This window comes from Fusarium fujikuroi, chromosome FFUJ_chr06 (assembly GCF_900079805.1).
Source record: "Fusarium fujikuroi IMI 58289 draft genome, chromosome FFUJ_chr06".
In the NCBI taxonomy this organism is placed as follows: Eukaryota; Fungi; Ascomycota; class Sordariomycetes; order Hypocreales; family Nectriaceae; genus Fusarium; species Fusarium fujikuroi.
In genome coordinates, this window is record NC_036627.1 from 2,668,951 (window position 1) to 2,694,931 (window position 25,981).

The 25,981-nt window shown below is 49.0% G+C and overlaps 8 protein-coding genes; 4 read left to right on the top strand and 4 right to left on the bottom strand.

Moving 5' to 3' along the window:
• Positions 1-57: 57 nt before the first annotated feature.
• FFUJ_06163 (uncharacterized protein) lies at positions 58-1,524 on the bottom strand (the record flags this gene model as incomplete). The annotated part of the gene is made up of 1 exon (XM_023579457.1): positions 58-1,524. One exon carries the CDS (start codon positions 1,522-1,524, stop codon positions 58-60), a length of 1,467 nt encoding a protein of 488 aa, XP_023432291.1.
• Positions 1,525-3,025: 1,501 nt separating this feature from the next.
• On the top strand, positions 3,026-4,966 carry FFUJ_06164 (related to cytosine C5-DNA methyltransferase; the record flags this gene model as incomplete). XM_023579458.1 has 2 exons in its annotated part: positions 3,026-3,586; positions 3,617-4,966. The coding sequence occupies 2 exons, from the start codon at positions 3,026-3,028 to the stop codon at positions 4,964-4,966; spliced, it is 1,911 nt and encodes a 636-aa protein (XP_023432292.1).
• A 664-nt stretch (positions 4,967-5,630) lies between these two features.
• Positions 5,631-8,081, top strand: FFUJ_06165 (uncharacterized protein; the record flags this gene model as incomplete). XM_023579459.1 has 2 exons in its annotated part: positions 5,631-5,693; positions 5,748-8,081. The coding sequence occupies 2 exons, from the start codon at positions 5,631-5,633 to the stop codon at positions 8,079-8,081; spliced, it is 2,397 nt and encodes a 798-aa protein (XP_023432293.1).
• A 2,213-nt stretch (positions 8,082-10,294) lies between these two features.
• FFUJ_06166 (uncharacterized protein) lies at positions 10,295-12,199 on the top strand (the record flags this gene model as incomplete). XM_023579460.1 has 2 exons in its annotated part: positions 10,295-11,868; positions 11,920-12,199. The coding sequence occupies 2 exons, from the start codon at positions 10,295-10,297 to the stop codon at positions 12,197-12,199; spliced, it is 1,854 nt and encodes a 617-aa protein (XP_023432294.1).
• Positions 12,200-12,613: 414 nt separating this feature from the next.
• Positions 12,614-13,404, bottom strand: FFUJ_06167 (related to protein involved in ribosomal RNA processing, component of the exosome complex responsible; the record flags this gene model as incomplete). XM_023579461.1 has 2 exons in its annotated part: positions 12,614-13,153; positions 13,207-13,404. The coding sequence occupies 2 exons, from the start codon at positions 13,402-13,404 to the stop codon at positions 12,614-12,616; spliced, it is 738 nt and encodes a 245-aa protein (XP_023432295.1).
• Positions 13,405-13,765: 361 nt separating this feature from the next.
• FFUJ_06168 (probable heat shock protein HSP70 (regulator protein involved in pleiotropic drug resistance)) lies at positions 13,766-15,597 on the top strand (the record flags this gene model as incomplete). XM_023579463.1 has 3 exons in its annotated part: positions 13,766-13,901; positions 13,979-14,105; positions 14,169-15,597. 3 exons carry the CDS (start codon positions 13,766-13,768, stop codon positions 15,595-15,597), a joined length of 1,692 nt encoding a protein of 563 aa, XP_023432296.1.
• A 288-nt stretch (positions 15,598-15,885) lies between these two features.
• Positions 15,886-17,327, bottom strand: FFUJ_06169 (uncharacterized protein; the record flags this gene model as incomplete). XM_023579464.1 has 4 exons in its annotated part: positions 15,886-16,511; positions 16,564-17,152; positions 17,213-17,236; positions 17,289-17,327. The coding sequence occupies 4 exons, from the start codon at positions 17,325-17,327 to the stop codon at positions 15,886-15,888; spliced, it is 1,278 nt and encodes a 425-aa protein (XP_023432297.1).
• Positions 17,328-19,053: 1,726 nt separating this feature from the next.
• Positions 19,054-23,781, bottom strand: FFUJ_06170 (uncharacterized protein; the record flags this gene model as incomplete). XM_023579465.1 has 3 exons in its annotated part: positions 19,054-23,141; positions 23,238-23,577; positions 23,641-23,781. 3 exons carry the CDS (start codon positions 23,779-23,781, stop codon positions 19,054-19,056), a joined length of 4,569 nt encoding a protein of 1,522 aa, XP_023432298.1.
• Between the last annotated feature and the right edge of the window lie 2,200 nt (positions 23,782-25,981).

Consider the following 25,981-nt stretch of genomic DNA (forward strand, 5'->3'; position numbering starts at 1 on the left):
GCTGAAGAGGTACAACTTATTTAACCAAAAAAAAACCAATTATCTGACCACAGGCACTTAATCACTGTCCTCTTCCTTCAGCTGCTTCTTCAATCCTGCTTTCCCTCCATACTGTCTCTTCCCCGTTCGCTCCATCAGCCCATCAAGAGGACATTTTGATTCATTCCATTCTTCGCTCCCCTCGCTTGTGTTTGCTCTACAGCGGATACAACTTCGTCCGTGTTGGACGAACAGCTTGTGCAATCCATACTTCAGATGATTGGGGATGCGCACCTCCAGATGACTAAATGTTTGATCTCGAGTGGCTTTGGGTGGTATCCATTTCAACCATCCACTGATGCGGTGAACATGGGTGTCGACTGCGAAGCTGGGTTGCTGGAGACAGAAGAGTATAACACAAGATGCTGTCTTGACGCCAATGCCAGGGAATTTAGTGAGTGTCTGCATAGCTTCATCGGGAGCCATGCCATGTATATGGTCTAGGGAAAGAATATCTTGGTCTGTCTTCAAGATTTCAAGATCTTTTTGACCTTGAGTCTTGTTGCCCGCTCCGGCAATACCAGATAAGTTCCCCCCTTTCTTCTCTTGCATAAATGCCTCTCGACGTTTGGTGTTCTCTTCATGGACTAACTCCAGGATTGCCTTGATGTCTTTGCCCTTGACCTGAGCCAAGCCACCTGTCTTGATTGATTCAACGATGGTGGGCAAAGGAGCAACTCTGACCTTGTTCCAGTCAACGCTACCTTTCCCAATACCTTTGTCGACAGTACCGAATGTGGTCACGAGCCCCCTGAATGCCGCACTTGAGTTGCGGTTGGAAGTGTTCGCGCTCAAGCGGGTACGAATCAAGGCATCAAGAACAGACGGTACCTCTCCGCAACCCGAGACTTCCAAAGATGGCGCTGGTATCTTCTCGGGGGCTTTGGCTTCTCCATGTATTTTTGCCAGTCGACGATAGACCACTTCACATTCTTCTGCTGATGGGGCGTTCCACTCTGGAAAGGGCGTCAAGCCAGGAGTAAGTCCATACGGGTTATCCTTCGTCTTTTTGACCGTTTTCCGAACTGGTGCTTCTATTGCCATCTGGAGATCCTCATCCTTGACCTCCTTCTTTACGGATGAAAGCTTGACTTGAGGTGTAGTTATTGTCTCATCATCAGATTCGAAGTATGAAGATTTTGATGTTGATGTTGATTTCCTTGGGCGAAGGGATCTTCGGGTTGCAGACTCCGTGGTTTGCGTCGAACCTTGCTTCGCAGCTTTCATCCCGGATTTGGCCACAGGTGAGACCTCTTCGACTTTGGCATTTTTCTCCAAGTCCTGCGTTTCTTTCAAATTTTCCGGGGGTGTAGGAATCGTTTCGATATCCTTCCGGGGAGCAGGAGCTGGTCCCAGATTGTGCGGCAGGTCATCCAAACACTCATCTTCCACTTGGTGCTTGGTCTTCCTCCCGGTCTTCATTTTCTTCGATGGCATCTGCTCTCTACTAACAACCTTACGTTTACGTAAAGTTCGAGCAATCATCTTGACTTGCGTAGAAGATGTGGAAGTGTGGAAGTGTGGAAGTGTGGAAGTGTGGAAGTGTGGAAGTGAGGAAAGATTGGAGATGATGTAGGTAGGCTCGGATAGGGGTGCAGGGTTGTACAAAACTTGACGGCAAATAGCAAATAACTTTTCATTCCATAAGAGCAGGCAATCTCTGGATGTTCTATATCAGCAGCGTACTCATTTTTGTTCTGGTCATGGTAAGTGTTTGATTAGTTTTGCGATTACTTATAGTTGATCGTATCAATGACCTCAACAGTCGACACAAGGATCGCTGGGGTCTATCTCCACACTGCAAATCGTTGCTCTGCCGGGATCCACTAACTAGGCACCCTAGGGAAGAAAGAAAACTCAGGACCTTGACCCTAAGCGATAAAAATGCTTAGCTCAATCTAGCCGAAGCTTAGGGGACTCTTTGCCGAGTTTATTTTGACACCCTATAAGAGTGGCTTTGTTGTCTGACTATCCACAGCCCCCGTGCCTTGCTTACCCTGTGCCATCCGCTCTTGAAATAGCATCAAGGAGCATCAGAATACAATAAATACATTCATGAATCCAGCCATGTTTTTAGAGCTCGGTCTGAACGGCGGTGAACTCGTTCATTACATTCAAACGCCCTCCGCTGTCTTACAGCACCTTTGAAACACGAACCCGTTAGACTGTGGATCTATCATCAGAAGCTATTGAACATATATTAGAGCTACTAAGGCCAGCTAGCCTCATTTAATGACCAATGTAAATGTGGTATGCATGCTCTCAGATCGAGTAACATAGGTAGCCAGCATATCTCGTGCGGTTTATATGTGATGTACACTACCCAAAAAGTGAACACTAGGGGACTGGAACACCAATTGAAGAGCTTTGGCCAAGCAACAAGATCCATTGATTCTATAGGACGCTGGTGAGCTATGTCTCGGTGTAACATAATGGAAAGATAGAGCAGATAGCCCCCCTATACACACACAAGTGCAGGTAAAAGACAGCGCCTGCGAGATGCGATGATGCTAAAGGGAGCATATATACCAAGTTTTGTAACAGAGCTGCAGCATAAGCGTCACGAAAATACGATACAGGTCACAAGAATATAACTATCGTTTCAATATAAATCCTCAGCTGGCTGATAGTACTTATGTAAAGGTTTCAAGACGAATAGGAGCTTTGACGAGACAAACGACTCGTAGGTCATGTTGCACGGACCAAATATTCTCAGAAAAAGATATATGTTGCTCCAGATACCAAGGTACTCACCCAAGCTTGAGGACCTAACCTCTTCTGATACAATACAATGCTTCTCTCGCTTTCTCTCCTGCAACCAACCATCGCTTTTTCACTCTCTATTCGCTAGGCCAAGGCAACAACTGCCTCGTGTGCTCGAGGTATGCAACAATAATCTTTTCTTTCCTACATTGTGAGTCACAGTGAACTAACGCAGCGACGTAGACTTTTTTTTTGATCGCTAGGCTCAGGTTGATTCTCAACCATGCCTATCGAAAGAATCGACCTTGAGGCGCATCAAGAGACGGATGACGTTATATTCCTTTCTGAAGAATATCGTGGGACTTTTGGTCGCCGAAGGCGTCTCTCATCTTGCACAATTGGAGATGAGGATACCAGCAGTCACTCAAATACCCCAACCCGTCTTCTCGAACAAGATGAACTTGAGCTTAAGGCAATAAGACTACTGAATACGACTATACAAGCAGACTCCTTCCTTGAAGTACGCCCATTCTTTTCCGGAAAATATCTTGTCGAGTTTATTCTGGTCAAAATTCTGGTTCGATGTCGGTCTACAGATGTGATCAAAATCCGTGGCACGCCCTTCCTGAGAAACCGTTCAGCTTTAGCAAAGCTTCCAAAAAAGCCAAACGAAGTCTGCATGTTGATATGCCGGGATGATGACACGAACAACGAAGAAGTATCAGACATCAGTACATCACAAGTGGTTCAAATGCACACTCTGCTGATAACCAACACGAAATACCCCAATTTCAACCGGTCTGTCTTCAATCCACAATATCCCGCAGAAAGGGGCCGACCTAATGTGCAGTCCACACACTTGACCTGCCGCTAGAAGCTGGAGGTTCGTTATGCTGGGCAAGGGAGCCGTCGGAAGCAGGCTGAAGAATCTGTTGTTCGTATTGATTCCAGTGAAGTCTCACGGAGAGAATATAGAATTTCCAACGAGATACTCCGCAACAGATGGCGAGGAACTACCGTCAAAGGAGGCTCATGGAACCCCTTTTTTGGCGGTCACCTTATCGACCTGGAGTCTGAGCGGCCCAACGAAGAAGATCGAAGCCACGGTCAACAGTACACAATATTTGACTCTTGTTCCGGTGCCGGCGGAGTATCGCGAGGAGCCCTCATGGCTGGTTTCAAAGTCCGATATGCGTTGGATAAAGCACCAGAGGTTTGGGATACCTACCAAGCAAATTTCCCTGAAACCGAACTATTCAAGATGTCCCTTGACCAGTTTCTATCCAGCGCGCAGACGAGCCATTTGCGAGTTGATGTTCTGCACTTTTCTCCGCCCTGTCAATTCTTTTCGCCAGCACACACGCACGCATCAGAACATGATGATGCAAATATTTTTGCGTTATATGGCTGCAATCAACTACTCAAGAAGTTGCGTCCCCGTATCGTCACTGTGGAACAAACATTCGGGCTTACGCATGACCGGCACGAGGAGTACTTCAATGGCTTCCTCGGGGACTTCACACAGCATGGCTACTCCATACGCTGGAGAGTCATAAAGCTCTGTACGTGGGGAGCTGCTCAAGACCGGAGACGCCTAATCATCATTGCCGCTGCACCTGGAGAGAGACTTCCAACCTTCCCCCAGGCTACACACAATCAGGAGGGCGGCAACGGACTGCTGCCCTACAATAGCATCGGAAAGGCGCTAAGGGGTATCCGCGCAGGAGACGATCTTCATGACCTTGATAATGTCCATTATTTCGATCCACCAAGAGCGCCATATGACCCAGAGCGCCTGGCAGGGACCATCACCACTGGCGGAAGTGATTTTTACCACCCTGACGGCTCACGAAAGCTCACTCTTAGAGAGTATGCAAGCTTACAGGGATTTCCGAAGTCGCATCAGTTCCTCGGTACTAAAACATCCATCAAACGGCAGATTGGAAATGCCTTTCCCCCAAACACAGTCCGTGTTCTCTACAAACACTTAGAACAATGGCTCTTGAACGAAGACCACATGAAGCCATTCACCAACAACCAGGAAACCATCCTCATTGAGGATGATTCCGATACAACGGCCAATCTTACGGATGATTCTGAGAATAGGTCACGCCACTCTCCGGATATGATGGACGGAAATATTGTTGAGACTTTCGATATACAACAACATCGACGCGGCAGAGACCGATGGGCAGTCGAGGACATGGTGATTGACTTGACCTAGCACCTGAGCAGGTTTTATCAAGACAACATGTTGCGGAGAACGAGATTAGTTGTTACTGGCCTGGTATTGTAGCAGCCTGGAAACTAGATGACAGTCTTCCTCCTTGGAAATGGCACAGTGTGGTAAATAACTGTTCTGTTCGAGCTGTAGATCCATAGATACTTACCTACCTACCTCTCAAGGTAGCCGTCATGAATACCAGTGTTTGATTAGGTACTTTACTTGGCACATAATGGAAGCTATGTCGTTTGAGATATCCTTTATAAGAGAGAGCCGATCCTGAACTAACACCTGCTGCCACTGCCTTCTCTGTCTTTGCACTCGAGAACCCCCTTCCAACTTTTGACAGTGATTCACAGCTGGCACGCAGTGCGGAGCAGCGCGTCGGGTGCCTGCATGAGCACCTTTTTATAATAACAAACGGCAAGTGCAAACGCTTCTCCTCCTTCCCTCTTCTTTTCTTCACCCTTCCTTCCCTCCTTCCCTCCTTCCCTCCTTCCCTTCTTCATCCTTCCTTACAAACTTCTGCCTAAAACTGGGCAGAGGGGACCATCTTCTCCGAGTTTACACTTCCACCCTTGTTTTCTATCATCAACTTCTTCGTTCGATTCTTTGATAAGTCTCAGAGGCCTGCTGCATTACGGCTCGTTGCTATTCTTCCGATATGGCATCACCTGCTTCTCTTGTGTCGGCCCCTATTAGAGGAAGTGTTCCTACGTCCGGAAATGTGAGTTTTGGTCATCCAGACCTGTGAACTATATGGCTGATATTGAGCTCTCAGAAGCCACTGGAACCATTGTACGCCTTGTCTGTGAGCGAGTATGTGAACAGACACGAGAATGGTACTATAATCGAGCAACGAAACGAGGAGACCATATTGAAACGGTTCAATGATCTTCGAACCCCCTTCAAGGCCTGGCCCATAGCCCAGATTGATTCCTTGGCCAATTCCTTCACCACGACCTGGCTCCTTCTTGTCCCAGTCCCCAAACAATGCGAAGAAGTCATTTTCCCCGCGCTCACTGACAACTTCCGCATCGAGTTCGAAGAAAGAATATATCTTTCGAACAAGACTTATTCTCTCGTCAATTTGTCAGCAACACGCGTGAAAAACCCGTATGAGGATATGGAGACCATCGTCGGCCCAGAAGTCGTGAAATGTGCGGCCTTCAACATCCAGGTGCCACGTGCGGTGAAGAATGATGAAGGAGACCAGGAGATCCTCGAACTGATGAACCACATGAAGACAGCCGCTACACTCGATGACTTTCAACGCATAACCTTGGATCCGACGTGTCAAAAACATGTCTTCATCACATGGGACACGTTTTCAAATACTTACGAGGCCGAACTAGCCGCGCTACATCGCCTGACTGGAGGTTGCCAAGTTGAAAGTCGACAGGTCAGCCCAAAGTGTAAGGCCGCTTTTGAGACAATACTTGAATTCAAGCGACCAAACACAACTATCACTAATCTCCACGATATATTTCCGCACCTTAAGAACCCACACCATCCAGACCATAGGGTTCGGAGGAGCATTCTGCGACGATTCCGATCCTTTAACAAGGATCATGTGGCGGCATTTCAAGGACTGAAGTCTATTCCGAACGGCCTCTATTTTGTGAATGGATGTCCTGGTGCGGGTAAGACAGAATGGAACATGGTCGTTTCTGCTCTGATTCAGTCAGTACGTCGTCCAGGTGCAAAGAGGCGGTACAACCCCATTTTATTTCTCGTTGACCTCAACAAGACTGTCGATGATGCTGCGGACCGATACTGGAGCTTGGCAAAGGAGTGTGGCCTCCATCTTCGCATTATTCGAATGCACGGTTGGCCTTACGAAATGAAGAACAGTGAGAGACTGGGCAAGAATCAGGCACAAGACTGTGACCAGCAAACAGACTTTACGAGAAAGTTTTTGACAACTGCAAATATCGCAAAGACTCTGAATGCCAGAAGAAACCCTAACAAGGCGCCAACCCTGGATGAAGCTGCCTGGGAGTACTATGAAAAGCACAAACATGGTGGTTTTGTGGCGCTTAAGAAGGTGCTCACGCGAATGGAGGCCAAGGAAGTCTTGCACCACGACGACTGGAAATGCTTGCGGAACGAAATTACAAAACTGTACACCGCGGTTTTGAAGCAGACAGACTTCATAGCCACGACACCCGTGGCCGCATATGGGGGCTTCGCTAAGCTTTTTAAGCCAGACGTCATCTTCATGGATGAAGCACCCCATGCCAGAGAGCTAACGACGCTCATACCTATCGCCTTCTTCGAGCCAATTGCTTGGATTTTCACGGGTGATGTCAAACAGACTCGACCTTTCGTGAAGAGCGGCGATCCACGCGATGCCCTGAAGAAAGGGCTTGAGGTGAATCCATATTCTGAGCAGCTGCGTCTTAGTCTCATGGAAAGGGCCAGTAGACTGGGGGCGATCAATTGTTCATTGTTGATCAACAAGCGAGCGCATGGCAACTTGCACAAGCTGCCGTCGGATCTCTTCTATGGCGGAAGGATGTCCTCTGATTACCCATCATCAAGGCAGTTCCCGGAAACGGTTAGCTACCTGAGACGGCACCTTGAGGCCCTCGGTAGTGGACAAAGATTGAATGCGAACCGGGCTATTGTTGCCCTTTCGGCGAGCAAAGAGGAAAACCACTGTCACAGTTTCTGGAACCCTGTGAATCATCGTTGGGTCTTGGCTGAAGTTAAAAAGCTTTTGGAGGACCCGGCATTCCGAGCCATCACGGACAGCAAACCCGGACGTGTGATGATCCAGACACCATATAGTGTCTCTATGCGTCAGTATGCACACGTGGTTAAGGGTTGGCCAGTTGAGTGGCAGGAGAGGACAGAAGTCTTGACGGTAGACAAGGCTCAAGGCAACCAGGCAGATGTTGTTTTCCTTGATATGGTGAGAACCACGAAGCCCGGCTTCATGGACGAGGCACAACGCCTCAACGTGGCAATAACCAGAGCCAGACAAGCGGAAATTGTTCTGATGCACCCTGCAATGACTTTTCGCCTACGCCAGGGTAAGCAGGTACCGACCGATTACACCTCAAAGGTCTGGGAGGATGCAGTTGCGAACAATCGCTTATTTGTGGTCTGACTGTGAAGTCTTTAAGAGGAGTTTGAGGACAATGAAGAGAAGCGTGTCTGGCGGTGTTTGTAGCTGTTTGAGCACTTGAAGTTCAGTTGGTTGATAAGACAAATCGGGTCTGTCTTTTTGTTAATTAAAGGATGTTGGGTTGAACCAAAGCCGAAGTGTATCGAAGCTTGGAAGCTGTTTTCTAGAGAACGTTGAATGAAAGAGAATGTTGTCGACGATTACTGCTACCGGCTCCCGTTTATTAGTCAAGAGATGAAGTCAAAACAAGGCCACAGTACTCCATACCTGATGGACTAGCTTAAGTTCTTAGTAGTGTCTTGGAGGCAATCGAGCCACACTGGGGTCGGTGTTGTGGTGGGGGACATGGCTTGGCAACAAGATCGATTTTGTGAAGCATAGTAAGTGTTGAATTTAGAGATTGGGATAGATCTTCATGCCCGCGTTTTCACTGCTTGCAAGACGATGCCAAACGTGACAGGTATGTTCACGCAAGGAATGATAGTGCTGACTTGATTAAATCGGGACTGGTCTAGGACATTCCTATGAAAGAAAAGCCAAGAATAAGGGTCCAATGGAGTATCTAGGTACGTAGAACAATGGCCCAAGGTCGCCTGCAAGGGTCTGAGGATTGACAAGACATACGGAGCATGTACAAGACATCCTTTTTATCAGAGGCCGGTCCAGATCTTTAAATTAAACTAACTATATTTATTATTCAGTTATTATTTCTTACATATGGATCCTATCTGGTAGGATGGGTTATAATTGCATTTTATCAAAAGCGAGAGTAACGGAATGACAATAATCTCGCATGATCAGGGCCATCAAACTGATCCGAAATGGTGCCAATTCTCGATCATTGCCTTACTCCCGCTCGCTCACGAACACCAGAGAGGAAGGGGCTGAGTCTTGGCTTGTAGGGTCAGCAAGTAAGAACATCTTGCAAACATAGAGCTATCAGATCTAATGCTGCATTATCATAGCCGGTGACTGGGGAGGCTTAGATATATAGTTGAGACATCACGAGGCTTGAGCAAGGAGGACATTCGTAGATTAGGTATGCAGCCAATTTGACGGTTCTTTGAGTAATCTTTGCTCTTTCGATATTCACGAATGCATTTATTTATAGAACTTGGCTGCAAATTGTCATCGGCATTATGGGGCCAGTAGCTTGAGACCAACTGCTTGACGAAACCCACGGTCGAATGAAACAAGGAACAGTGACATCGTCTCCCGATGTGACGATCTGATTGTTGCCGCTGCCGCTCATCTTCAGCCAAAAAGAAACAAGATGAGATAGATTAAGAGAAAAGATCTGAAAATTGTAGACCGCACTATTAAAGTCAAACAACCTGTGATTAAATCGTAAATCGTGTTGAAACTGGTGACGCCAGGGGTGAGTTGACACTACCTACCAAGTACCAAGTACGTCGAGATGAGTGTGGCTTAGACTGACGGAGCTTCGGACGGGAAGCGGGGCCTAAATAACCGCCCATGTCCAATAAAATCTCGTCCCCGTTGAGCTACTTTAATCTGGCAACGGGAGGCAAGAAAACTGAGGACCTTTATCTCAGATACAAAAAAGATGTGGACATAATTCAGTGTAGATTTGGTGCAATCGATACCATTTACTTTTGACACCCCCTTCCAACGTCGGAAGTTTTCTTGCTCCCTGGGGCCATGCACAGTTGAAGACGTTGGAGCCCTGAAAAGGCGCGACAAAAACCAATTGTCAGAGGGAGGGCCGTTGCTTTGCGCTTGGCCGCTGACGACCACCCCCGGATCCCGCCATGTCATTGCATCTCACTCATGCATGAATCTGTCTCTCACAACGATCGATCATGAGTACACTAACTATCCAACAACTAAAGTGATCATCCCTTTAATCCCCACCATATCTTCCGATTCATCGACTGGACCCTTCCAACAAAGCACAAGCCTTCCACGGGGCTCGCTGTGTCTCGCGCGACTGCGACGGCGGCCTCCCAAGACCTGAGCATCCAGTGTTATACCGGCCACCCCGCCCCAATAACCTAACCCAGCAATACGAAAAGAAGCATCACCACTCGATTAGCTGTCCCAGCTCCCAGCTCCCATCAGCTCTTGCCGGCTGCTGCTGGCTACCTCCCCCATCCGCCACTTATTCCTCGAACCCGGCGTGGTCCAATTAGATGGATACTCTGCGATGCCTAAGTCGGAGGAAGAGCCATGCGATGGGTAATCTCGAAACTAGAGGCGCCGTATTGAAACGCCAGCTTAGCGATGGAGGAATCGCGGGTGTTGTTGTTGGTGTTATCGTGGGCATTGCGCTAGTTGTTCTTTGCTCGTATCCCTTTATCATCCGCCGCATCAGACGCCGAAAACAAACATCTCTTCACGGACCCCCGGACACGAACGACCCAGAGACTGGCGAAGTTCCAGCAACTGGAGCCCCCGGGATAGACGACAATCAACGCCGCTTGTCCTCACAAGACTCTTTCAAACCTTCTGGAGAAAATACGCGTGGGGGAGTTGATGGATCCGTCAAAGACTTGGACTGGACAGCCCACGATGGCTTGTTGCAGCAAACTAATGGACAAGGTCAACCAGACTATATTCCCCGAATCGTCACAAATTTACCTTCTTATGGCTTTGGAAATGCTCAGCCAACTGCCAACGACTCAGTACCACGCTCAGCACCGTTCGGCTCCGACGAGAATCATCATGAAGAGTACATGCCGCAGTCTATTGGCGATGCACCCCGGGCTGTTCTTAATGGGACCAGTGCGGATTACTATAGCCCATCAGTCCCCTCGGAGGCATTTGGCATGTTTTCGACTGAGGAACCCCGACCTCAACCTGAACGCTCGTGGTCGCGTGGGAGCTCCTTGAGATATAATTTAAAACAGATGTTTAGTCGCAAGAGCACGCGCGATCAGTCTCTGAACTCACCAACATCGGAATGCCTGGCTGAAAACCTCGAAAGCGTACCAAGAGCACAGGATGGAAGTCTTCAACGGATCACGACAGCAGGAAGACCGACCGAATCTCCTACTGACATGACTGCTCCGGCGACTGATTCTTTGCCGATACCTTCGTCTACCCAAGCCTTGGGCTCCCCGATCGCTTTACCATCTACCCTGCCAAAGGGGGCTGTGCAAAGTCCCCCAGATTCCCCACCGACCACTTTCAACTTCAACGCGTCCCAATCCCCTCCTAGCCATCCCGCACCTGGTACCGTGAACCCTATGGATATCATGCCTGCATCGACAGAAACCGAAGTATGGCACAGGAATGACTACCAATTATTTGTATCGCAATCCTCACCCAACCAGCCACCCCCCTCAGCTGGGCCTGCCACGCATGAAGGACCTGTGGATTCGCCGTCGCCGTTAACCCTCCCTCCTAGTGATCCTCAACCTCAACCTGTGCCCATAGTTCACTCACCTACACCAACCCAGAGTCAAATAGCGTTTAAAACGGAGGTCGATGACAATCAGGATATCTCTATGTCTGAAATTCCAACGGCCAACCATTTGAGTCCTCTCCCCGACAGTAGTATTCGACACCCAAGCTATCCCTCCGATGCGTCCACCCCCCTGCCTGGACCGGCATTCACCAACCCGTCATCGCTCAGTACACCTGCGACACAGCTTGATACTCCTTCACCTCACTCTGGTACATCTTCCGACTACCGACATAGCGTGTCACCAGGAAACGCCGTGAGCAACCCGTCACCGAGTAATGGTTCACACGCATGTGATGAGCCTGGCTGTAACCAGGTGTTCGATCAGCCACACAAGCTCAAGTAAGTTTATATCATGGCATGGCTGATCCAAGTCGCTCATCAACCCAACAGGCATCATCAACGATATCATACAAAAGACCACAAATGCCCTTACCCGAACTGTGGCAAGGGATTCGGGACCAAGACACATCTCCAGCGGCATGTCAATGATCGACACGAAAGAAAGAAAAAGTTCCACTGCGCTGTGCAAGGCTGCGACTACTCAAGGCAAGGAGGAAAGGGATTCCCTCGCAAGGATAACTGGAAACGGCATATGACAAAGATTCACAATATGGATCAGAGACACCTCCCAGAACCTGTGGAAGTCGACCAGGAGATGGGCGGCACATAAGGATACCTGTTTGCGACGTCATCTTATTTGCTGCTGTAGATATGGGGTACTCCCGCTGCATCCTGCACTGTACTATGTGCCACCTGAATCGGCCACTGACTGACAAGCCTTAGCACTTTGCTGGGCTCTCTGTTTACTTACTTTCCTTTTTCATTTACAGCGATTTGATTCTTACACTCGTTCAAATTTGGCATACATGGGTATTAGAAGTCAAGGAATCGGCACAAAAACCAATGTTTGGACATGTAGGACTATTCGGGCGTTAGGTCATGGGAAAAGACATGTTCGTCTAACAGCGGACGAGCCAGGGGTGTTCGTTCTTGGGTATCTATTAATTCAACAGTGTACAACCGAACTATTCCAATACAAAGAGTGCTATTGAGCATCATGGTTTCTGGCACATGCTCGCCCCCTTCAGCTTAGGTCTTTGATGATTTTCCTGACAAGCTTCTTCTGTTCTTCGACATCTAATCTCCTCTCATCAGTCTCCAGTACTGCCCTCCCAACAGCAATGACCGTTTTCACATTCTCACTATCAACCCAGAACTTGCCATTGCGTCCTGTAGCTGTCTCAAATTGAAGGCCTGCGTTGCCGAGCTCTTCCAACACCACAATCCGGCCTTCTTGCACACTCTTGGGCATCATCAGACGTCGAGCCATTCCAAGTGACACGGTGTAGAGCATTCCGCCTGTTAGAGGGCCTAGACCCTCGGATTTTCCTGTTGAAGAAGATACGCATTCAATCTCTGGGTCCATGTGCCGGTTGGCGAGAGCAATCCGTGCGTACACAAGTGCACCCGCGATAAGCTGAGGACGGGTCTTCTTTGTGGCGCCCTCAAAAGAAAGTTGTGGTAGAAGAGCAGGCGCGGTATAGTCGGAGAGAGTAACGTAGAATAAGTCGGCGGCGCTGCGCTGGACGGTCCCGATGACGAGCTCACCGACGCGAGGGGTATACTGTTGATTGGTGAGCCGACGTTCTACGGCCCGGAGATAATTCAGAAGCGTACCTTTCCTCGAGCATTCTCTACACGAATTGCATTCTTTTGTCGATCAGTTACAAGTTGGCCAGCAAGTGTGGGAACGATGTCGTTGGGAGGCACATGTCGTAGGCCAGGACCGAGCCGCAGAGGCTTCTTAGCGTGTGAAGGGATAAGAGATGGATCAATGATATCGCCTGGCAGTACGAACACCGCATCAGATGCCATGATGGAAAGGTTGACGAGTTAATGCTTTGAAATGTAACAGTTAAAAGCTGTAATCCCGATGCGACAACTTCAAAACCATGAGCACAGGCGGCATGTGGAGAACCGATAACGATAACGTGAATACGTACCAGTGGCCGATCAAGAAAAAATGTGGGTGAAGCGATTAGCGGGCAGTTTTTTTCCAATCTCTGAGGGAAAAGAAAAGAAACCCCACTAACATCCATCACCAACTCGCACTCGCCCTCCAAAATCTCGACATCTTGGAACCTCTTTGCTTCAACTCAACAGAGGCACAGAGTCTTGACTTTCTCTCTCCCTCTCTCCCTATAAGGACTCACACAACTCCCTTCCGACGGACCTAATGAGTGACAACGCTGGAGCCAAGGGCCCTGAGCCTGGCGATCGAGTTGCCATTGGTATTACCTTTGGTAACTCCAACAGTTCCATTGCCTATACTGTTGACGACAAGGCCGAGGTTATTGCCAACGAGGATGGAGGTATGTTCTAGATCGACTTGAACTGTGCCCCGTGATACTGTCACTTGGTCGCTTGCTTACCGTTAGCTTCTCGATAGACCGACAAATTCCCACCGTTCTGTCTTACGTTGACGGCGATGAGTACTACGGCGGACAGGCCAAGAACTTCCTCGTTCGCAACCCCGATAACACCATCGCCAACTTCCGGGACTTCCTCGGCCAAGAGTACGCGACCTTTCCGCCGCAGCCCCAATTCTGGAACTAAGGAAACTGACAAGATGCCTTCAGATTCAAGTCCATCGACCCTACCCACTCTCACGCCTCCGCCCACCCCAAGGATGTTTCCGGCACCGTTGCTTTTTCTGTCAAGGACAAGAGCGAGGAAGAGACTTCGACTGTTTCTGTTTCAGAGGCCACTACTCGATACCTGCGACGCCTTGTGGGTTCTGCTTCCGACTACCTTGGCAAGAAGGTCACCTCTGCCGTTGTTACCGTCCCCACAAACTTCACCGAGAAGCAGCGAGAGGCTCTGATCAAGGCCGCCAACGACGCCGACATCGAGATCCTCCAGCTTATTTCTGACCCTGTCGCCGCTGTTCTGGCTTACGATGCCCGTCCTGAGGCCAAGATCGAGGATAAGATTATTGTTGTTGCCGACCTTGGTGGCACTCGCTCAGATGTTGCCGTTGTCGCTTCGCGAGGTGGTCTTTACACGATCCTCGCCACTGCTCACGATTACGAGTTTGCTGGTGTTCATTTGGACAATGCCCTTATGGATCACTTTGCTAAGGAATTCCAAAAGAAGCACAGCATTGACCCCCGAAACAACACTCGCAGTCTTGCAAAGCTTCGACTTGAGTCCGAGGCTACCAAGCGAGCTCTGAGCCTGGGCAGCAACGCTCAGTTCAGCGTCGAGAGCTTGGCGGATGGTTTCGATTTTTCTGTTACTATCAACAGGATACGATACGAGATGGTTGCCCGCAAGGTATTCGAGGGCTTCAACCGACTCATCGAGGGTGTTGTCAAGAAGGCCGGCCTCGATGTTCTTGACATTGACGAGGTTATTCTGTCAGGAGGTACTGCCCACACCCCTCGTATCGCTAACAACCTCCGTGGTATCTTCCCTGAGACTACCGAGATTCAAGCTCCCGCCACGAGCGTGTCCGCCATCAACCCTTCTGAGCTCCTTGCTCGTGGTGCTGCCCTCCAGGCCTCTTTGATCCAGGAGTACGAGGCCGCCGATATCGAGCAGTCCACTCACCCTGCTGTCACCACTGTCAAGCACATCTCCAATGCTATTGGTGTTATCACCGTGGGTGCTGACGGCGAGGATGTCTTCACCCCCATCATTGCCCCTGAGACCGCCGCCCCTGCCCGTCGCACTATCCATATTCCCGCTCCTAAGGAAGGTGGCGATGTTCTTATTAAGATTGTTGAGGGTAACACCCACATCAAGGTCACCAAGCCTGAGCCTAAGGCTAAGGAAGAGAATGGAGACAAGGATGAGGACGACTCCGATTTTGATGACTCTGATGAAGAGGAAGAGGAGACCCGGGAGAAGATCTGGAAGATCGGCAACCCTCTTGCCGAGGCCGCCATCAAGGGCGTCAAGGCTGGTGGCAAGGTCGAAGTCACGATCAATGTTCTAGCCGATCTCGGCGTTACGGTTACAGCCCGGGAAGTTGGCGGTAAGGGTGGTGTGCGAGGAAACATCTAAGTCTAGAAGTGCTGGACTCAAAAGCAGGAACTTTGATTGAAAAGCCGCAATGATTTTATGAGTGGGTTTATAAGGGGGGTTGGCATGCAAAAAGCACGGGATTATTGGTAGATTCTAGAAGACACAATAGAGGGTTGTCAGGGATGAATTGAATAAAGACTTAACATTTAAAAGACTAATGTCGAACCATTTCTGTGGAAGCCCTTCAGGAAACATCGTTAAATAGGTACTCCAGGCGCCTCCTCGAGGCCGTGAACAAGCTCAGTTTCGACGTCTAAATTAGGCCCTTCACATTACCTGATTCCCATCACCTGGTAATCGCCAAGCAACGAGGTCGTTTCGCATATCATCCTCTCTAACCTCGCGGGTTCCCTTGTAACTCGCTTCACGCATTGGGTCGCTATCAAGTGTCATAGTAGACGTCATGCTCGCCATACTACGCGCGTGGTCGAGGTGGTGCTCATGGATGCGTACACCTTTGCGTCGGTTCGATGGAGTAACTGTAACTGTCGAGAAGCTCTTATCACTCGAATTACTTGGTGTGCGGCGATGTGAGGAGCCAGCTGGGCTGTTGTTTTGGTGGTTGTGCGAAGGCGAGGCAGTTCTGTTTGAGTGGTGGTGATGATGGTGATGAGGGTGAAGGAGGTTGTGAGTTATACGGCGAGTATCACGGGCTCGGATAGTATCACGTGGATCCATATCGTCGTCGTCGTCTTCTCCATCAGTGACAGGCGAAGCATTGTGAGGTTTGGTTTTCCAGCCGTTACCTCCGTTGAAAATGTCCTCAATGACTTCTTCGGCAGAGTGCTCATTCGGTTGCCGACTCCACGAAGCAGCGAGAACGCTTCGGTATAGGTCTTGGAGCTCAGCGGCGTCGCGAGGCTTAGACAAGTTGGGGACCGCGGCAGCTATTGCTATATGTTGTCAGCGGCAGGGAATGATAGGGAACGAATCAGTTCAACTTACGCCCGGCGTCGTCCTCTATTGCCTCGCTCATGATGCCTCCAATACCTCCAAAGACGGGAGCCGTTTTCAGAGGGGGAGCTACGTAACTCCGTTCTCCGTCGACTTGGAGCATGAGGATACTGATCTTCAGCGTACTGTTGACTTTGCTGTCTTGCATGAGATATCTTCTCACGATGCCATCCTCGACGACATCTGAATCACGGCGCGGCCTTGATGTACCACCCCTCGTCGGGCTGACACCCATACTGTTGCTACGCATGCGACCAGGCGATGCGACATCCTTGACGAAGGCCTCGCTCTCTTCCACGTACTCGCTCAGGTTGAGGCGAACAATACCAAGGGTGACCTTCTCTGTCAAGCCAAATTCCTGTATAACCTCAAACTCCATGGGACATTCGGTAAGGTTGTTATTGCGGTCTATCGATATGCGGATAGAGGGCACCGCGGTGACAAAGCCCCATTCAACTCTGTGGTTGGCGATTGGGCATTTCTGCGTGCGCCCGCGATGCTCCGCGGTCATTGAGTGAGAAAGGTGCCATTTGACAAAAGCCTGACCAGAAACGAGCGGCACGTTGTTAAGGTCGTAAATCTAGGAAGCATAAGTCAAGGTTTCCCCATAGCGTGGCTGGATGTAGATTGATGGATGTACCTTGAGATGAAGGTCGAATTTTGGCTGGAGTACGAGTTAACTTGAGTTCGTGTTGAAGATTGAGATTAATTCTTACCTTCCGGGCCTTGCCAACTTCAGGTTTGAGAAAGCCCATGTTAGCAATGATTGTCAGGATATCCCTCTGTCGATGATTCGCAATGCTCAAGTCACGACTATTTGAATAAGTATATAGCGAGCTCGCTTGAGCGTAACTGTGACGGTATCTAATCTTACGACAGACTTCCGTAATGAGACTGCAGTGAGTGCAAGAGTGCTGGTTACAATATCGCCAAAGGTAAGACGCCAGAGAATATATATAGAAATAGCCTGTGCAATGCACCGGAAATGCGAACCTTGTGGGGATGCGGCTTACTTAAAGAGGCCATCCCCCTCTGGATTTACCTCTGCTTAGGTTTTTTTTTGGCTTGGACTTTGGGTTTGGGTTTGGGTTTGGGTTTGGTCTGCCAGACAATTCCAACTAACGATACGGCGGTGCCCTATGGCGCTGTAGCTGGTGGAACGGTTGCGACCGTTTGAACGTGGAGGAACTGAAACTGACCGTAGTCAGCGATGATAAGATAAGCCCGCGACCGAAAGGTGATGATCCCAACGTAAATGATGAGGATATCGTCATATGCAATTCCAGGGATCAGATCCCATGATGGTTGAACGACGCCCCCCTGTGACTTGACGCCACGAGAGATGTAACAAGCAAAGCCACAGGAGGCTGGTAGCCATCCTGATAATCAACGAGTACCTACCTCTCTCTACGGGTATCAATCAAGGGAGGGCATGTTGATTCAAAATAATGGCACAGATACACATTTTTTATATAGGAGATATCATATTACCGAGGCCTTTACTAAGTACATTCTGACTTTTACATTCTTGCTCACTCCTGGAGCTGGTAATATTCTCGGTGATGAGGTCCTGCACTTTGTCCTCAGCTCCCTTGCTCTAAAAAGAAAGAAAGAAAGAAAGAAAGAAAGAAAGAAAGAAAGAAAGAAGAAGAAGAAGAAGAAGAAGAAGAAGAAGAAGAAGAAGAAGAAGAAGAAGAAGAAGCGCCTGCGAGTCATTCCTGCAAGGCTCAAACCCGACCCAGCCAGCTGGATCGCCACCGAATCATATGTTTCATTCAGAGAGGGAGAAATAGGGTGCGAAAGAGTGCGATCTATTGGAAGTGCCTTTAAGGTGTCGTAACAGACGGTCCTAAGATGGGACCAGGAAACGATTTGAAAGAAGACTCCTTGACAATGACTGCCCTAGGGCGTTATCCTAAACTCAGCAAATAGTATCCGAGACTTGGCAAAAGTTATCCTATACTTATACTAAGTTACCTAAATCTTCTTATTAGCTTTTCACGAAATGGGCAACTTCTCCATGGGCGCGGTAATTGGACTTCAACCTAAACAGCAGGCGCCTGGTTTCTCACTGCGTTCAAACAAGCTTACGCTGAGGACCAAAAAATGACTGCCAGTCCTTGCGGACCAATGCCTCGGGACATTTCGCCATAGGCATGAGAGACAAACTTAGGCTAGACTTAACTCAAGCCTGAGTCAAGGTCCTAAGTTTTCACCCATATATATTAACCTCTATATTGCCGTCTCTGGAGTTTCCTCTTGCGCGGGCCTCTTCACGATGTCTAGGATCTTCCAAAGTCTTCGGTCTTCTTGCTTCCCAGGGACTATTCGGAAGACCTGCTGAATCCGACTTTAAGTTCACTACTAAGAGGATAGGGACGATTTTATAATACGATTAATATTGACGTTTTTGATACCTTGCCGCTTATCTTCAAGCCGCCTATTTCATAACCACCATTTTAGAGCCCAAACCACAGCTAACTACTCGTCTCCATTACCTCCATCACCGTCTTGCTGAGCGCTATGCAATGCCTTTGCAGCTCGTTTATACTCATTCTTGACCTCAGTCTTGATGCTAGTAGGAGGCTTTCGTGCTGCGCGCTCCTGGCCACGGAAGGCAACTCGCTTACCCTCCCTATTCTTGGGAACGCCGCGCGAAGCAAAGACGTTACGGCTAACTCCATCATCTGCAGTAACCGGATCTTCTGCGTAGAGAGAAATCTCGTTCGTGTTCGCCTGCGGACAATAACGCGTGGCATGCGTCTCGTTGCAGGTGGTACAGCGGATAGTCTGCTTGCAACCATGAGCTACATGTCCTGGCTGCAGACATCGAGAACACCACTCAGTCCATTGGGGTCTAGACTTTGCCCTCCCCAGAGAGTAGACGGCATCTCTTTCCTTCAGAAACTGAACAGCGCTGCCAAGACGGGATCTTTCTTGTACGGATCTTTCTCTGGCGATGAGGATAGTACACAATTCAGCACGGCTAAACGCCACGGCTACTCGACGGGGATCATCAATAAATCCACGTCGGCCTGTGCGAACGATATCTACAATAACAACAGCCCCAGAATGAGAGAGTGATCCGTCCACAGTTCTAACTTCAACTAAGCCAGGTGGGAGTTCTGCAGATGTAGCCTCTTTGAGTAGCAGCTCGATGTTCCGCTTCTGAACTGCATACATAGTGATGATAAGGATAGATCCGCGTCTGACTTTGACGACTTCACCGCGTTGAAGTTGATCTGCATCTCTGGCATTCAAGATGCTTGCCTCTCGGTAAACCTGGATGGCTAGCGATACGGCAAGTCGTGCAGTTGCTGGGTTCGCGTATGAAGTGCCGATTTGAATTTCTTGAGCTTCCGGGATATCAACCATAATATTTGGGTAAAGCGACCCAGTCTTAGACGCGATATAATCGGCTATTCCAGTAGTCGCGACAGTGGACGTCTTGTTCACAATGTGCATTTGCCCCTCGTAAAACTTTTCACGGACGAAATCGGCGGCTTTTCTATGGGCGCGGTAATTGGACTTCAACCTGAACAGCAAAGCGCCTGATTTCTCAATGCGCTCAAACAAACTTGTCGCACGCTGAGGACCAAAAAACGACTGCCAGTCCTTGCGGTCCAATGTCGTCACGACAGGCCCGAACTGCTTATTGTCACCGACGATGAGAAAGGACGCCTCGGGGCATTTCGCCATAGGGATGAGAGACAATGACTCTGGCATTCTAGCGGCTTCATCGAGGACAATAAAGTTGTACTCAAGCCCAGTGTGGTTTTTTATCTGACCAAAGGTAACCGGCGTACAGCAAAGGACGGCGGTTAAACTAGCGACGTGGATGAGCAGTTCGCGGGCATGCCGCTCATTATCAACACGATTGAGGTTGAATGCCTCAGGGTCTGTGATTTTCTGACGGTATGCATGAAGGTAATCGTTCCACTCGGCAGGATTCTCACGCGCAAGCCTCTTGGCATATTCAGAAATCGTAGTCGGACCCCGAGAAGCCGATGACTCGTTAAACCTATCCTGAATCTGATGGTTGATGTAGTTTGCAAGACGTCTATCCTGCGAAGTTGCATGTGGCTTGTTTTCCATGCTGATCAAGTCGGGTTCCCTATCCGATTGAGAGTACATATTGTTCATCTCTTTCTTCCAGGGCCGCGCCCGAAGTATGACGGCATCGGGTCGTTTGATAGACAGTCTGACTTGGGCGTCATTGCAAAGCTGGTTCTCTGCAACAAGCCATGCGACTCTGGGGATGACAGCGACACCTATAGCCTCCTCCTGCTGATTGCCTAAGGGCTCAGTTTCCCAGGCTTCTGGCAGTTGTGGGCCTACAGTAAAAGTCGCGAGCTGCTCCTGGTTGGTCTCGTCATTTGGCCAAGCAGTGAAAGTAGCAGGTTCAGTTGGCGCCTCATTGAAGTCGCCATCATTGCCCGAGTCGCTTTCATGGTCCGGTTCGCCATCATTGCCCGAGTCGCTCTCATGGTCCAAGTCGTCTTCGCTGCCCGAGTCGCTTTCATGGTCTGGGCCGTCCTCAGACGTGGCTTGGCCTTGTACCATGGGAGGGTAGACAGTAACCTCGGCATGATTGCAGGGTTCAGAAATGACGGATAGAACAATATCCTCTGCAAGGCTAGTTTTACCTGACCCGGGGGGGCCTGTAATCGCGGCGTAGCCAAAAGGAACTCTGTCGAGACGGCTAAGGACATCATGTCGCTCACCAGTATACTCATGCGCCTCCACTTGACGTCCAAGAGCTGGGTACTGTACGAGCCAGTTATGCAGATTTTTGTTCTCTCCAAAACATTGGGCCCAAGTCCAGAAGTTCTTGGAGATTGCGTTTTCGCCCAGGCTATTGATTTCGGTCACAGCGGCACATTCGGCCTTGATACTCGTATCATCAGGCTTGAACCACGCCTTAAACGTAACCGTCTTGTAAGTGGTGCTAGCTGGAGCGTCCTTTACAGGCACCCAAATGTTACTAAGAAATTCATGTAGTGGGCCTTTGATAGTGACATGTGGCAGAGACAGCTTGACAGGAGGCTTCTTCAACCCAATAGGCCAGTTGGATTGATTGGCCGTCTTGACTTCGAGAAGACCGATATTTGCGGCAGTGCCAGGTGGCAAGTCTCGAACGATAGCGGTGAAGGCCTCTCCGTATCCTGATATTCCCTGGGTGGAGCGGCCAGGACCGTTTTCTCGGACAAAAACGCGTACACGGTTACCCCAATCAATGTCATTCTCGTCATCTCGTTGACGAAGGGCTTCTGCAAGATGCTGTGCTGTTGCTGCAAGCTGGACGTTGAGCGGCTTTCGAGCATGCTCAGCGATAGCTTCTGCACTTGGTTGAGGCAATATTCCATAGAGGAAGGACGCAGCGAATGCTTTAAAGACGTCATTACGGATAGTTTGCAACTTCTCCGTTAGGCGTTCTTCTCTAGCTTCATATCCCTTCTCAGCCGCCTTATCAATATCTTGCTGGCATCTACTCTCTGCCATCTCGCCCTTGGTTTCTGCGAGACGGAAATTTCGTAGCAGTTCATTCGTGACATGGTGAACTTGTTCAGCGGAGAATCCGTTAGACGGCATGGTGCGCGCGTCGTATTCCGTTCTGATGTACACTTTGAAGGGAATATCGACGTCGGGAAACATGTCGGCGACGCCATTGGATAAGTCAACAATGAAGTACCAACGAAGTGGTTGCTTATCTGCAGCAATGCCGTAAACTTGCAGGTCGTCGTCTTTTGATTCCCAAGTTGTGTAGGGATCCTTGATAACAACGGCCTGGAGGTTGCTTTCCCAAAGCTTCTCGGCTAGCTCATCCGCCAAAACGATCTCTTCGATGGCGCCTCCCATGACAGAAACTGTCTGATGTTCCGCGTCAACAAAAACGTTTGTTGAGGGAACGGGCTTTTCGGGATGTGCTAAATCCGCCATCTCAAAATTACCGTAAGACAGGTCGGCGTAGTTTGTTCTGACCTTGTGAAGGATTTCGGTATAAGGCTGAACATATCTGTCTATATTCTCTAGCGCTGTCCACCAAGTATCGTGAAAGGTCTTTTCGGGAAAGAACCAGAGTCGAATTGAGGCTACACTGGGTAGGACTAAACGTCCGAGTACGTCGTCTGCGACGCTACAAAGAGTTTGCGGGTGGTTCTCACGCTCCTCCTGAAAGGAAGGCGTCTTAATGATGATGACGTCTTGACTGGCAACGTCAAGGCGAAGTGTGCGAATGGTATCAGTAGCTTGATGGATGTCACAAGCTGGACGTCCATCATCTCCGGGGACAATGCTTGGAAATGGGTCCGGAACTGTCTGGGAAGAGCCGAGTTGATCCAAATTGGTAGGCACATGGCTCAGGAGAGGCATGAGTGACGTCTTATCCTCAGAGTCGATATCGACGATATGCGGCTTATCCACAAGGTAATCCAATGGAATGATCATTTCCGCGAACAGGTGGCTCTGAGACAGATGACGAACGACAAACTTGAGCTTTATGGTCGGCTTAACGAAGGGGCCCATCTCAATATTGGCACGCACGTGAAGACCCTTGAAGGGTCCCAGACCTAGGCGTTGAATGGTTTCATTTGCAAAACCGGGCAAAATGATATCGTCAACGTCAAGAAGAATGTGCACCTAGCCACTCTGTGATGATTTCTGACGGTCCATACCAAAGTCGTTTTCACGTCCGCCAAGTTGACCAATGTTGTCAGCATCGGGGCTAACGTTGGCGGCGAGATCCTCCCCAGCATCCTCATTTGTCTCAAGTGGTCTGATAGGGCTGACTGTGACATGAGACGGATCGTCTTGAATCAGCTCGATAGCAGCGGCGCTCTCAGTAGGCCCTTCGTTTGAGCTTGACGGGGCAGACAGGGTAAGCGTCTCGTTCATTGCCGTCTGATTCTGCTCAGTAGCAGCGGCGCTCTCAGTAGGCCCTTCATTTGAGCTTGACGGGGCAGACGGGGTAGGCATGCTGGGTGTAAATATCCCGATCCCAGATGACTATGGGTAATATTAGCATAGATCCCAAGTTATTTATTGTAAAACAAATGAGAAAATACATACTGCTGAAAGATGTGGACGAATAGGCGCGGTGGTAAATGAATACGGGTTTTGGACACGGAATTGTGATAGAGCATTCTGCAACATCGAACGGTTTCCTGGGGGGCGATCGTGCCCGGCAGGGTCATCAGGTTCCTTCGACATACTGACGCATATACGTCTTCTGATAAAAAGTAGCCGCTTTTTCGATGTTGACTGTTATTGAAAGAAGCGAAGGTAGATGCGAGATGTGAGATGATAAAAAAGCGTGTTGTGCAGAAATCCCTAAACGCCTAGGTAACCACCGTGGTTGATTGTTGTTTTCTTCTGGAGACTGTTTACAGTGGGCCCTGGCAGCTGGCAACGGCTGGCAACCACTGAGGATAGAAAAAGTTCCTTCACTAACCCAATAGGCTAACAACGTAGTGAAGGGCGAGAAAAATAATCATACGCCGCGTCAACGTATGCCTCATCCCTCAGCAAATCGGTAACTTTCTGAGGGAGCGCCAGCGAGATCTCAAGACGCACTCGTTGGCCGGTGTTGTGTTTTTAAAGTCGTCCTATCAACCTGCGGTAGTACCGGGTAGGGATTCTGGTGTTTCGCGTAGTCTTTTTAATAGTCTTTCGCGTGGGATAGGTTGGTATAAAAAGTGACTGCAAGTCGTCAAGATGCTGGAAGAAGAGGAAGATAAATAAAAGCCAGTTTGTAACTAATATGGTAAGCGCCAGAAACGCCCAGATCCGCTTTTGAGGTGGGACGTATCTGTTCTCACAAATGTGGATTGCCGCCTAGACGTATTTTATTCAAATTCCGTACGGACGTATCAGGTCAACATTTCGCCACGGAACTATAGAGGCCTCTCCTCCAGTTAAAGTGCTGGATATGCCTTTGCTAGCTATTTACAGAAGTAGGTATAAGCGAACTACCCGTGCCTGTTGCAAAATGTTGGGTAGATGGGTACAACTATCTGTTTGTACTTGATACCAATAGTCTTTAAAGTATGAACAATTTATTAACTAAACGGCCAGCCTGGCTTGTGTGTCCATACAAACCTAACTGTTCCCTTTCCTCACAAGAGGTGACAAGAGGTGCAACTTATACAATTAAACACAGCTGAAGACTCGTTGAGAAAATTTCGTATGGGTATTGTTTACTAAAAGACACATAAAGGAGAAATCACAAATGAAACTGAATACACCCTTTGTCCGAAACACCTTCCTTCATGGCCATTCCTGCATCAGTCCTAGACTCTAGTTGTCCGCATGTGAGAGTGTCCTCGACGCTTGGTTCGACCCCCTTTAGAACCACAATAGCCACATGTAAGGAAGCTGACTAGTATTCCGATAAATCGGGCGACGCCGTTTACGATTGCTGTGATGATTTTTGCGATGCCCCCTACTATCGCCATAATAACATCCCCAATGGTCTGGAGGCATGACCGGATCTGTTGGAGAGACTTGTTAGTGGTGTCGTTGAAAGCGAGGCTGAAAGAGGGGCGGTGGAGGAGAGAAGAGCTGCCCGGGGAGGCGCAACGAAAGTAGTGGTGGGTAGAAGAAGGTAGAGACTGAGTGAGTGTGGGCGAAAGAGACAGGCAATTGGGCTTTGTCGTGGATCGGTTGATTGATGTGTAGACCACATCATGTGTTCTTCCTGGAGAGGATCAAGGGGGCGTGACTTACGCAAGACATAACACCGCCCATTGTGAATGTTTGAAAGGTGTTGTAGTAGGTAATGTAGGTGCTTTGTGTATGTGTTCAGTTGGTTGTGATTGATGAGCTCTTAGACAAGGCTGAGATTTTGTTGTAGGTCTGAGGTTGGTATTGGGAAAGATTAAAGTTTCTTCGAGGTCACATCCTTATATATCTGAAATTTGTTGGGCTGGCCATCGCGCCTGCTGCATGTTTTTTTTCTTTTTCTTTTTCTTTTTCTTTTTCTTGGATCATACCTTCCTCCGTCATGTTTTATTTCCTGACGTCAGTTTGCGATCCCTGATTCCCTCATGACCCAGCCACCAGCCACACTAACGGCTGTGGCTAAATGACAGGTCACCATTGATTGGCTGTAACATCATGATGACGTTTCTAATGTGGCTATTCCTCCAAGAAATCAAGGCCTGTCATGCCTTATTGCCGCTGTAGCCCATTGAGGGTTTGTTTGAGGTTACGTTCGACGTCAGGGCAATCAATTGTTCGAGATGATTCCCTGCAAAATGACTCGGCTGATTTTCCCTTCCCTTCCCTCCCATATCCACCTGCAGATTGTGTGTTGTAACGCAACACCACCTTAATTTCAATTCGGCCAGCCAGCCGCCATTGACCAGGACCAGGCTTTGATTAAACGAGGTCTCATGGAGGGCTAAAGAGG